We start from the raw sequence: 12298 nt of genomic DNA, 5'->3' as shown, positions 1-12298 counted from the left end.
GCTGAGCAAAGCCAACAACGGGTTTCCTGGGAAAAAAAGGCAGCAGCGGTTGATGGTTGTCCAGTGAAGAACTCAAGTGGTTCAACTTTGCAGCACGCACAAGACTACAGCTTGTTAAAGGTGTGTGAGTATTTCCATGGGAGGTACCCAAGTGGATCGTAGCTACGACATTGACAGCTCTGGAGAAATACTATACTTCCGACTGTGATCTCAGGAATCCTGAGGCATTCATGATACGAGTGGGATGCATGAAGGGGTCGCTCGGTCGGCCTATGCCCATGCATGAAGGTCTTCTCCGACCAACCATCGCTCACTCCACTGTCTGCCTCTAGCTGAGTGTCACTCTGTAGCATGCTTACCTACTGTCCAAGTGGAATGTCGTCTATATAGTAGACACCCCTGGCTGCACTTCTCACTCACCTCATCCCTCCTGGCCTAGGCCGTCCTCTCTCTCGTCTCTCAGCGTCACCTCGCTCCAGCAGCTTCGAGCTCGATCTCAAGCGAGGAAAGGGCAGCAGCAATGGCGGACGCGGTGGATGCCCGTCGGGTCTGCGGGATGCCGGAGAAGGCGCAGCTCCACGTGGCGATGCTGGCGCTGCAGTTCGGCTACGCCGGCTTCCACGTCGTGTCGCGCCTCGCGCTCAACATGGGCATCAGCAAGCTCGTCTTCCCCGTCTACCGCAACATCATCGCGCTCTTCCTCCTCGTCCCCTTCGCCTACTTCCTCGAGAAGAAGGACCGGCCGAGGCTCACCCTCAGCTTCGCCGTCCAGTTCTTCTTCCTCGCCCTCTGCGGCATCACCGCCAACCAGGGCTTCTACCTGCTCGGCCTCGACAACACCTCCCCCACCTTCGCCTCCGCCATCCAGAACTCCGTGCCGGCCATCACCTTCGGCATGGCCGCCGCGCTCCGCATCGAGAAGGTGCGGCTCGACCGCCGCGACGGCGTCGCCAAGGTGCTGGGCACGCTCGCGTGCGTCGCCGGCGCGTCCGTCATCACGCTCTACCAGGGCCCAACCATCTTCGCCCCTGCCGACGACAAGCCGTCGTTGCAGCAGGAGGTGCCGTTTCTGGCGGCCGTGGCTGGGGAGGGCAAGAACTGGACGCTGGGGTGCGTGTACCTCATCGGCCACTGCCTCTCGTGGTCCGGCTGGCTGGTGCTGCAGGCGCCCGTGCTCAAGAAGTACCCCGCGAGGCTGTCCGTCACCTCCTACACCTGCTTCTTCGGCGTCATCCAGTTCCTCATCATCGCCGCCTTCTTCGAGAGGGATGCCGGCGCCTGGGTCTTCCACTCCGGCTCCGAAGTCTTCACCATCCTCTACGCCGTAAGCATATTCATTAGTATCTTATACAATTTCGCAGTTAAGAATTAACTACTCCGTCTCATAACATAACATAAGAACGTTTATATAATATATATTAGACCTGGAATCTCAATCACGTACTAATTACTACTCTCTATCTGTGGTGCAAATGATACGATAATTTGCTAAAGGAGTAGAGGTAAACAAATTGATTTAAAAGTGGTGCAATGCAACAACCTGTACACCTCTCTGCCAGGATCAACGATCTGTAGCAGTACTCCTTTAGCAAATTATAGTATTATTTTATTCAGTGTAAATATATATCAAGTCAGTGAGTGGAAGGCATGATGATCCATGTCTCAGATCTTAAGCTGCTTGCTTTTGACTCTCAAGAGATATGGAAATGATTATGCAAACGGAAGGTGGCAGCTGACATGGCAAATGAAAACGGTAATATATACATGCAGGGCTTCATCGCGTCCGGCGTGGCGTTCGCAGTGCAGATCTGGTGCATCGACCGCGGGGGCCCGGTGTTTGTGGCGGTGTACCAGCCCGTGCAGACGCTGGTCGTCGCCATCATGGCCTCCCTCACCCTCGGCGAGAAGTTCTACCTCGGCGGGATCATCGGCGCCGCGCTCATCATCACCGGCCTCTACCTCGTGCTCTGGGGCAAGAGCGAGGAGAGGTCGCGCATCGGCAAGGAGGCGGCGGTCATGGCCGCAGCTTCCTCCGGCAGTGGCGAGCGCGAGGTCCGGAGCGCCAAGCTGGCCTCCTCCATCACCCAGCCTCTCCTCCCGCCTTCCGACAATGTCTGAAACTTAATTGCTACTGTACCCTACTGTCCTTCTCGACGACCGACTGAGAGGAACTTTCTTGTTTAAATTTTAGGCGGGCATGCATGCACGCCTAGCTATGGTGTGGTGAGCGAGTATGCAGACGGATTTGATTGTTAAAACTAGCTAGGATTGTTTGGGTCGTGCTTGATTATGGTGTGTGCATTAAGGCTTGTTAATTAGTACTGTAGATCAGAAAACTTGCGCTTGATGTATTGGTACTTTACCTAATTATTATTATCACAACAGGGTTTGTTCACTACGAAGGCACCTTCATGTTTACACTAATTTTGCAATCAGTAATTAAGCACTTTCTCTTTAGAGAAATATAAGAGGTTTAGATCACTACTTTAATGATCTAAATGCTCTTATATTTCTTTACGGAGGGAGTACCTGCCGAGCTTCACACGGACAAAGACATGTGGCAGGTCCTCCTCACCATTTTGTGGAAAATTTGGAACTCAAGAACGCTAAAGTCTTATGCAACGAGACTCGCCACCCTCACCTTACTTTGTGGAACATTATTGATGATTCCACACTCCAGACTCATGGTCACAGGTTTAAAGAACTTAGTCAAAAGGCAAATGCTTTGTTTTGACGTCACTACCTCTCCTTGGGCCTACCTTGTAACCCTTGTAACATGAACCCGTGGTTCACCCTTGAGTAATATTTACCGGTTTGGCTATATACCAAACACCCAATTTTTTTTCTTTATGGTTAGTCGATTCCTTAGGTCGACATAGTTGGGCTCGTCTCATGAGCTGCAGCCACGTCCTAGACCAAAACGATTTCAACACGTACGAAGTTTTTTTTTTTGACGGGGTATGAAGTACTGTCTGTATACATACTAATAAAGAGATGACTGCTTTTACCCGTCGATCATGCATTTTGCAGAAACACCCCTGCCTTTTCTGAGAATCAACTTGTGGTCTAGTTTTAAATCAGATTTTTAGAATTGCAGAAAACCCCTTGATGTTTCTATTAATTAACCCGCAGTCCAGTTTTATTCAGTGTATATAATATAATCCATGTCTCAGATCTTAAGCTGCTTGCTTTTGACTCTCAATAGATATGGAAATGATTATATGTAGACGTATGCATATCTCACGACTAAGCTAGCAGCTGACATGGCAAATTAAAGCGGTAATATATGCAGGGTTTCATTGTGTCCGGCGTGGCGTTCGCAGTGCAGATCTGGTGCATCGACCACGGGGGGCCGGTGTTCATGGCGGTGTACCAGTCCGTGCAAACGCTCGTCGTCGCCATCATGGCTTCCCTCACCCTCGGCGGGGTCATTGGCGCCGCGCTCATCATCACCAGCCTGTACCTTGTCCTCTGGGGCAAGAGCGAGGAGAGGTCATGCATCGGCAAGGAGGCGGCGGTCATGGCCACGGTGTCCGCCGCTTCCTCCGGCGGTGGCGAGCGCGAGGTCTGGAGCGCCAAGTTGGGCTCCTCCATCACCCAGCCTCTCTTGCCTCCTTCCTCCACCACTTCCGACAACGTCTGAAACTTAATTGTGCTACCTTGCTACTATTGCCTCTCAATGATCGACTGTGAGGAGTTTTCTCGTTTAAATTCAAGCATGAATGCATGCAGACCTATGGTGTGGTGAGCGACTATGCAGACGGATTTGGTTAAAACTAGCTAGGATTGTTTGGATTGTGCTTGATTATGGTATATGCAATAGGGCTTGTGAATTAGTAGATTAGAATACTTATGCTTGATGTATTGGTACCCTATATAATTATTACTATCACAATAGGGTTTGTTCACTATTGTTTCGCCTTAATGTTTACACTCCTTTTGCAATCAGTAATTAAGTAATTTCGCAACAAAAAAGATCAGCAATTAACTAGTACTTTGTCGAACTTCGCATCGACACAAACGTGTGGCAGGTCCTCCTCACCATCTTGTGGAAAATTTGGAACTCAAGAAACGCCAAAGTCTTCCGCAATGACACTCACCTTCACCTTTCTTTCAGGAGCATTATTGACGATTTCACACTCTAGACTCATAGGCTTAAAGAACCTAGTCAAAAGGCAAACACTATGTCTTGACGTCTCTACCTCTCCTCACATACCGGCGCTACCTTGTAAATCTTGTAACTTGAACCTATGGTGCACGTACCCTTGAGTAATATATACAGGTGGAGATCCTCTACCCTATATGACTTAATAAAAAAAAATCATGCAATACAATGTTGACCCTCTAGTATAATGTGACCAAAAAATGCACAATATCCTCAATCATGGACATCACATATCTCGGTTTTGTAAAGCTAGAAACAACCATGTTCATGTAGAAAGATAGTTGTTGGGCTGGAGCTAGATAGGTAAAAACTGTTGTCCATGTGGCAGCCTGTCAGCCCAAGAAGCCACATCCAGCAGCCATGCTGACCGAGAGAAAGAAAAGTTCTCCGAAAAAAAGAAAGGAAGAGAAGTGGGAGGAGGAAAAAACTGCAAATGGTGCACGGGCACCTTGGAGCCCGTTTCTAAAAAAATCATTTTCTACGAGCAACTTTTTTCTTTCAAATTATGTGTAAACACATATACACATATATACTACGTATGTGCAAAATTTCACAATATTGTGCTTCCACACGTGGTGTACAAAGGAAAGACAAATATGTATTTTTTTTCAAATGGGTCACTTTTTTTGCTTTTGGGCCGAATTTTTTTGTATAGTTTCGAAATTACATTTTTTTAAACAAATGGGTCACAATGGGTCAGAACGCAGGTGACTATTTTTAAAATAATTCCTAGGGTCCCCTATAAAAAGACCTTAATATTTGGGTCCAGGGAGTAGCTTCCAATGAACGATTTCGTTCGCTAGGCCATGATTCTAAATATATAATTATAAAAATACCATGATTCTAAAAATATGATAAATGCCATGTTACTTTTTAAAATCATCATTTTTCTAATTTATAAATTTACAATGGTATGAATAAAAATATCGTGTGATCTGCAAAAAAATAAATTTATGAAATTGGCCGAGGAGATGTTTCAGTGTGCAAAAATGCCATGTTTTGGGGGAACATTGTTTTCTTTATTTTTTCCATGTACAGAAACAAAAAATGCTCATGTGTAATTTTTTGATTTATTTGGCACCTTGTGCGATAGGTCATAAAAATTTCAGCAGCAATGAAAATAATAATAATGACGATCAAAAATGAAATTGTCATGCAAACAATAATAAAAATTCTATCCTCTCAATAATAAAACCGCCATCCTATTAATAATTAAAAAACCATGGTCTTAGCAATAAAACCGACATCCACCTACTTTTTTCATATTATTAATAAATAAATATCTCATGCTCTTGATAGTAAAACTACCATCCTCTCATTAATAAAAATACAATTTATTTATTATTGAAATTCAATGTTCTGTATAACAAAACTGCCATGTGAGAAATTAAAAATATTTCCAAAATTGCCATGAATAAGTGAAAAATTACGGAAGTTTGCCATGGGCCATTGCAAAAAGACCTAAAACTTGCCAGGATTTGGAACGCAAAAAATGTTATGGATTAAAATACAAAGAAATTGCTATTCCACCTATAATTAAAAATGCATGTGGAAAGTTTCACAAAACCCCCTCTAAAAATAGTGATTTTTGTTCTATAAAAAATCAAAAATATTCGGGATTTATAGAAAATTTTCAGAAGAAAATCCAAATTTGAAATAAATTTAACTTTAAAATACATACAGCAGTTTGGTCCCAAATGTTCACAAAACCCTACTTCAATCGAGTGGTAACTGGTAAGTGGCCCTGCCCCATGCGCAGGAGGACGTGAGTTTGAACTCCTCCTCGCGCACCTTGGTTGTGGATTTTTTGGAGAGAAAAACATAAGGAACGTGCGCTAGGAAACGCTCGACAACGAACGACTTCAGCTGATCTATACATGGCGTCGGCCTTGCGCCAAGATCCGTGCAACTGCGTTAAGTCGTTCGCTGGGATGGGCTCCCTGGCCGACGTTTGTTAGATATCATTTCCGAAGGAGGAACAGGGCAAGCATCGTCCTCGTTTGGTCAAACCATCGCTGCGCTCAAAGGTGATTAGCTGGCCCACGCGATACCGATGGACTTGACCGGCAGGCGGCATCTGCTGTCTGCTAGCGCCAGTCTCCGGCGGGCGGGCGACGACCTGTACCGTCAATCGCCGTCGCCGCTGGCCGGGTCAATCTAACCGGTCCTGCACGGCCAAGGAATTTGAGCGCCATGTCCAGTCTCCGGTGCCCGATCGTGCGTGCGTGCATATAAACCGCGGCTCATCTCCTACGCGTCCGTGCTCTCAGTGATCTCTCTGCTCCCCGGCTTGCAAGCTCAGCGAGTAGCCGTCTTCATAAATCGGCGAGCTCCCGGCCGTCGGGCGACATGGCGAGGCTCCCCCTCTTCGCTGCTAACCACACCGCCGGAGCACCCGGGGCGGCGACTCTCGTCCTTGTTATCCTCGTCGTCCTGGTGGTGGCGGCGGTCGTGGTGTCTCTGTGCACCAGCAGCACGCACGAGAAGCTGTGGGGGCAGCAGCGGGGGTCCTCCTCGTCCGCGCCGCTGGCCAAGGCGGACAGCAGCGTCGGCGCGAGCAACCGGAAGCACCTGCTGTCGGCCACGCTCAGCGGGATCGGCGGCAAGGCGGCCAGGATGGTGTCGTGGAACAGGCGGTCTCCGTCCGGCAGCAGCGACGACGACGAGGAGGCGGTGGCCGCTCTGGGGCCGGAGGACGACGAGGCCGTGTGGAGGAAGGCCATCATCATGGGGGACAAGTGCCGGCCGCTCCAGTTCTCCGGGCACATCGCCTTCGACTCCGACGGCAACCAGCTGCCGCCCCCGCCACCGGCAAGCAAGAAAGCCGCCCCCGACGTCCAAGCCAAGAACTAATCAACGTCTCGATCACCGGTGGATTGATGCTCGCGCGCGTCGACTAATCGAATCAAGTCGCCGTTTTTTCTGCTCGATTTTGGTGCGCGTGTACGTACGCGCGCGACGGCAAAGGTTGACGACGCGTCCGGTGTATGACCGTACATCAGTCAGATGCGACAGAGCGTAGTACACACATAAGTGTGTAATCAGTGTGTACTACTACTCAACTCATGTCGTGTCCATTTTTCTTGAAAAACCTTAATGAGATTGTTCGATGATAAACTTTTTCTTTCTAAAAGGACCTTACAAATACATTTCTCTTGAGCCCGAGACAATGTGATGGGGAGCTTGCTGTTAACAATGATTCTTTTGTGTAACTCTTAGCCATTGAATCTGGTAATTACGGATGGACATGATTGATTGCGTCAAAAATGAGCCGTGTTTTGTGATCTATTATGATCAAATTTATTAGGTCATTATTTTATCTTGTGGTAGTATCACTAGCAAACAAATGATTAACTTTTGTCCCATCCAAGTATATCAAAACATAATATTATTATTCATAATGAGTGCTCAAGTTATGATTCTATGATTATTACTTAGGCGCATACCATGCAAAAAATCTACAAATGCATAATAAACCACAATGCAAATACTAAATTCTAGTAACGTGCATTGCACGTGCACGGTTACTAGTGAATCAGAAGTACACGACAATATATACAGGGTCTTGACAAACTATTCAGACGTGCGTTTGTGCAATTAGGTTGTAACAACTAGTCTCCGGCAAAGTAGATTTGGTCATCTTCCACTGCTAGCCCGAGACACGTCGCTTCAAGCATTGACCGATGAGGTTGATGCGCTGTTATACCCATGTAATCCAGTAGTAATGTTGGCCGGGGCTGGCCAAGACAGGGCCGGCAGCGTGACGTCCTTTGACTGCAAGACATTCATGAGCTGCACAATGGACGGTCGCGCCTCTAGGCATGGGTGCGTGCACCAGAGCCCGACGACCAGCGCATGATGCAACTGCCACTTACAGTTGTGGTCGAGCTGCTGGTTGTCCCCGTGTAGCCTTTTATCCACCGCTTCAAGGATGGTGCCCTTCTTGTACAGGTTCCAGATCCACATCAGCAGCGGGATGTCCTCGTTGACCCGGAATTTCATCCTCATTCCTGGATGCTGGCCGGACACGACCTCCAACAGAACGACACCGAAGCTGTAGATGTCCGCTTCCGGGATGGGATGGTGTGAGAGAATAAACTCCAGGTCCATGTACCATAGGGTGCCCTTGATGTTCTTCGTCGTCTGTGGCCCGGCTCCATGATCCACGAGCCTCGCCAGCCCAAAATCTGCTAGCTTGGTGCTCCATGATGAGTCGAGGAGTATATTTTCAGGTTTTATGTCACCATGCAGCACACATTGATCACACTCTGTGTGGAGATAGCGTAGTGCAGATCTCAGGCCAAGGATGATCTTGTATCTGTATGTGTGTTCGTTCAACAAGGCCGGATTAATAAATTAGTACCATGCATATTTACACATTGATTTGCTCAATCTAATAGTGCTTAAATTAATTTATAATAACGGCAATGATGGAAAAGGAGGTAACAATCATTTGGTGATTCCAAGTTAACTGAAGTTCCTGATTTTTTTTTTCTAAGTCAAACCAAGTTTATAGAAAAATGTGTTGAGGTCTAAAACGTCAAACATATATAGTATAGAAATGCAATATAAAGTATCTAATAAGAACTAATATGATGTCGTAGATGTTGGAATGTTTTTCTATAGACTTTGATCAGATTCAAAGAAGTTCAGAACAAACTTAAATTTTCAATTAATTTATAAGGCATAGTCACGTACCTTTCTGACCAAGTGAGGAGACGGTTCTCGCTGTAAATGTGTTGGTCGAGACTGCCTTTCGGCATGAACTCATAGACTAGCAGGAGCCCCTTGCCGCTGTCGGACCAGCCTAGCAAGTGCACAAGGTTTTGGTGCCTCAGCCGGCTTATAATCTTCACCTCCGCCTCGAACTCTTTCCTCCCCTGCGCAGACGATTCCATGGAGAGCATCTTGATGGCCACCGGGCTGTCTGTGGTCGCTAAGGCCGCCGCCCCGGTAGACGTTGCCGAAGCCCCCTTGCCCAATCTTCCCCTGCTGCGCGAAGTCATTTGTGGCTGCCGCGAGCTCACGGTAGCGGTACCGTCTAGGTCCTACCCCTCTCTCGAACTCAGCTTGCTCGTGTCCTTCATCGTCGGAATCAGCTAGCCTCTTCCGTTTCCATCGCTGATGAACTATGACGGCGGCGGCACCGCAGAGCAACACAAGAAAAGCTGCTGTTGCTGATGGCACCAACACATGCACTGGTGGTAGGCGTCGCCGTGGACTGTTATTGGTAGGCACCGGCGCATCATCTAGAGTGGAGCTGAACGACCAATACGTCACCTGGTGCAGCTCGGCGCAGAGACCAGTTGATGCTGCGAAGCCGACTGAGACTTGCTGGGGTAGTTCCCTCTTCAAGCCCACCCACGTGCTTACGCTGTACCATGGTCCGTCGCCGTCGATGTGGAGAAGGGCGACCAGAACGCCCGTGCGATTGTCGTAGCTGATCTGGGCGGTCAAGATGGCGTCATTCGAGACTAGGCGCTTGGTCAGGTTGGTGTAGGCCCTGGAGTCGAGGGAGTTGACGTCTATGCCCATGTGGTTGTCGCTGTGGTCCCAGAAGTTGAGGTAGGTGTCGAACTCCACCGCGACTAACTGTGCATCACCGGTGGCGTTCAAGCCATTGCTGAAATCAAACAGAGCGAGGTTTGCGCCCCCGCTATTGGGAAGGAGCCTTGACGGGTAGTGTGCCAGGAAGAAAGATATACCGTCAGCACTAGCGTCGTTGGTGAAGCTCGAGTTACATAGACCAACATTGTCTTCTGATCTGTTTTGGGGCTTGATTTGGAACGTGAAGTTGGAGGAGAAGCTGGCCGCCTCGCCGGTGGCGTCGTCCCAGAGCGGCACTGGGCGAGCGTACGATGCCCGGCCAACACTGAAGACGTTGGCTGCGATGTAGTTCCTCGTTAGGTCGATGGCGCCAGAACCCACCATCCATGCGTCACGTTCGCACCTGAGCTCCGTGTCGCAGAGGTCGCCGGAGCCGGGGCTGGAGAAGTTGAAGCTGAAGGAGAGCGCAGTAGCTAGACCTACCGAGTAGGAGAGGCAAATGATGATGCACACTGACATGGAGAGAAGGCGGTGAGGGCGCATTATTGCACCAGCCATTGCTGCTGCTAGGCGAGTAGGGACGCGAGAGGGATCTGCTACCTACATATACATATACCTATATATTTAATACAGAGAGATTTGTCAGCTTCGGTTTTGGTGGCAGCAGCTCCGCCCGGCCAGCTTGAGGCCGAGTTGTCAGCACGTAGGATCGATGTGATATGTCTCCTAGGCTCCTAGCCATAGCTTTGAGTTTTCTATATGCGCTACGGCCGGCATATTCCATATTGCGTCGGTTTCCACATGTGCAAGTACGTCAGGGTGCAAGGGCATCTCCAGCCGCGCCCCTAAGGAAGGCCTCCCCAGGCGTTTTTTTTTCGCCGGCGTCAAAAAATCGGCCCAGTCGCGTCCCAGGAGCCCGATTTTCGTCGGCTTGGGCCGAAAACAGCGCCGGCGGACCTAGGTCGAACCCGGCACGCTGGGGGGTGTTGGATCAGGCCCAGGATCAACAAACACACGCGAGGTGGACACTCACACGAGACGAACTGAAGGAGAAAGAAGAACTGCACGAACGCAATGAATGGAGAGATTTTTTTGCGACGCACTTAACCGCTTTTTCCTCCTTATTCTCAAGCATAACAAACTCGCAGCATGCACTGCCCATGATCCGTTTTACCCGCGCCATCCCACGGACAGAGTCGTGGCCAGTACACCCACGATTACAGCAACAAAGAAAACTACGACAAGTCTGAAGAAAAGACTAGCCTGACACTAACTGTCTAAACTGAACCTGACCGTGTACACTGCACGTTTCAGGATTATTCAGAGAACTAACTTACTGAAAATAGAACAGGTGCAACTAGATTACCATAACATTTCACCTCCTTAAGATTGTTGCACCAGCTAAACATTTTGTAACCCAATCTTCTCCTTCATTTCCTGAAACCGCACCCTTGCTAATGGTTTGGTCAATATGTCAGCAAGTTGCGCCTCTGTTCTGACATGTTCCACTGAGATTTGCTCTTCTTCGACACAGCTTCTCACATAATGATATCTAATGTCTATATGCTTGCTTCTCTCATGGAACACTGGGTTTTTGCACAATGCAATTGCTGATTGGTTATCAACCTTCAGCAATACTCTGTCCGGCTCCCTGTTCAACAATTCTCCATGGAGCCGAGCTAGCCACACTGCTTGGCATGCAGCTGATGCGGCTGCTACATATTCGGCTTCACAAGACGATAGAGCCACAACTCTCTGCTTTTGCGTTGCCCATGTAATTGGACTCCCACCCAGGAAGAAGATCATGCCTGTAGTGCTCTTGCGGTCATCCACATCCCCAGCTAAATCACTGTCACAATATCCCAGAAGTTGTGGATTCTCTCCAGCTTCTTTCTCATAAAAACATCCAAGGTTCAGAGTTCCTTTCACATACCTCAGGATGTGCCTGATTGCTACCATGTGATCAGTCGTGGGCCTCTCCATAAACCGACTGACATAACCAACAGCATAGCATATGTCTGGTCGAGTGTGGACCAAATAGCGAAGGCTCCCAACCACGCTACGATACTGAGTATGATCAACCTCTGGTGCTTTACTGGACTAAGTCAACTTTAACCTCGCCTCCATGGGAGTGTGAATTGGATTGCAGTCCTGCATCCCCATCTTGTTCAGAATTCTAGATGCATATGCTGACTGACATAGGGTAATTCCCCGAGCTGATTGCTTCACTTCTATCCCAAGATAGTAACTAAGAAGCCCGAGATCGCTCATACTGAATCTTGTTTTCATTTGCCTTTTGAAAACTGCTATATCAGTGTCATTGCCTCCTGTAATTATCAAGTCGTCAACATACACCCCAACAATCAGAGTGTGCTTGCCATTTGTTCTCTTGTACAAACCATACGATGCCTTCCGCAGTCTGCACACCTTGCTGTCCTGACCCACGACTTCGAAGCCTGGAGGTTGGCATACATACACCTCCTCAATCAGATCCCCATTAAGAAAGGCTGATTTAACGTCCATATGATGCATCTTCCAACCAAATTGAGCTGCCAGTGCAACTAGAAGTCTGACGGACTCAATGCG

The 12298-nt window shown here is 48.4% G+C and overlaps 2 protein-coding genes and 1 pseudogene across 2 annotated transcripts; 2 read left to right on the top strand and 1 right to left on the bottom strand.

Moving 5' to 3' along the window:
- The first annotated feature begins 408 nt into the window (after positions 1-408).
- LOC123059767 (protein WALLS ARE THIN 1) lies at positions 409-2395 on the top strand. The gene is made up of 2 exons (XM_044482251.1): positions 409-1324; positions 1771-2395. The coding sequence occupies exons 1-2, from the start codon at positions 521-523 to the stop codon at positions 2116-2118; spliced, it is 1152 nt and encodes a 383-aa protein (XP_044338186.1). The 5' UTR covers positions 409-520; the 3' UTR covers positions 2119-2395.
- Positions 2396-6357: 3962 nt separating this feature from the next.
- On the top strand, positions 6358-7319 carry LOC123057468 (uncharacterized). The gene has a single exon (XM_044480426.1). It carries the CDS (start codon positions 6515-6517, stop codon positions 7016-7018), a length of 504 nt encoding a protein of 167 aa, XP_044336361.1. The 5' UTR covers positions 6358-6514; the 3' UTR covers positions 7019-7319.
- Positions 7320-7801: 482 nt separating this feature from the next.
- Positions 7802-10175, bottom strand: LOC123057467 (L-type lectin-domain containing receptor kinase IX.1-like; annotated as a pseudogene).
- Between the last annotated feature and the right edge of the window lie 2123 nt (positions 10176-12298).

The sequence above is a fragment of the Triticum aestivum genome, chromosome 3A (genome assembly GCF_018294505.1).
Source record: "Triticum aestivum cultivar Chinese Spring chromosome 3A, IWGSC CS RefSeq v2.1, whole genome shotgun sequence".
NCBI lineage: Eukaryota > Viridiplantae > Streptophyta > Magnoliopsida > Poales > Poaceae > Triticum > Triticum aestivum.
Note: the sequence above shows the minus strand (reverse complement) of the source record. Positions and strands in the feature narration are given on the sequence as shown.

Excerpts from the sequence above, each read along its gene's own strand:
- LOC123059767 (XM_044482251.1), top strand. The coding sequence starts at position 521 with ATGGCGGACGCGGTGGATGCCCGTCGGGTCTGCGGGATGCCGGAGAAG. Across the intron at positions 1,325-1,770 it reads TCTTCACCATCCTCTACGCC|GGCTTCATCGCGTCCGGCGT; the intron begins GTAAGCATATTC and ends ATATACATGCAG.
- LOC123057468 (XM_044480426.1), top strand. The coding sequence starts at position 6,515 with ATGGCGAGGCTCCCCCTCTTCGCTGCTAACCACACCGCCGGAGCACCC.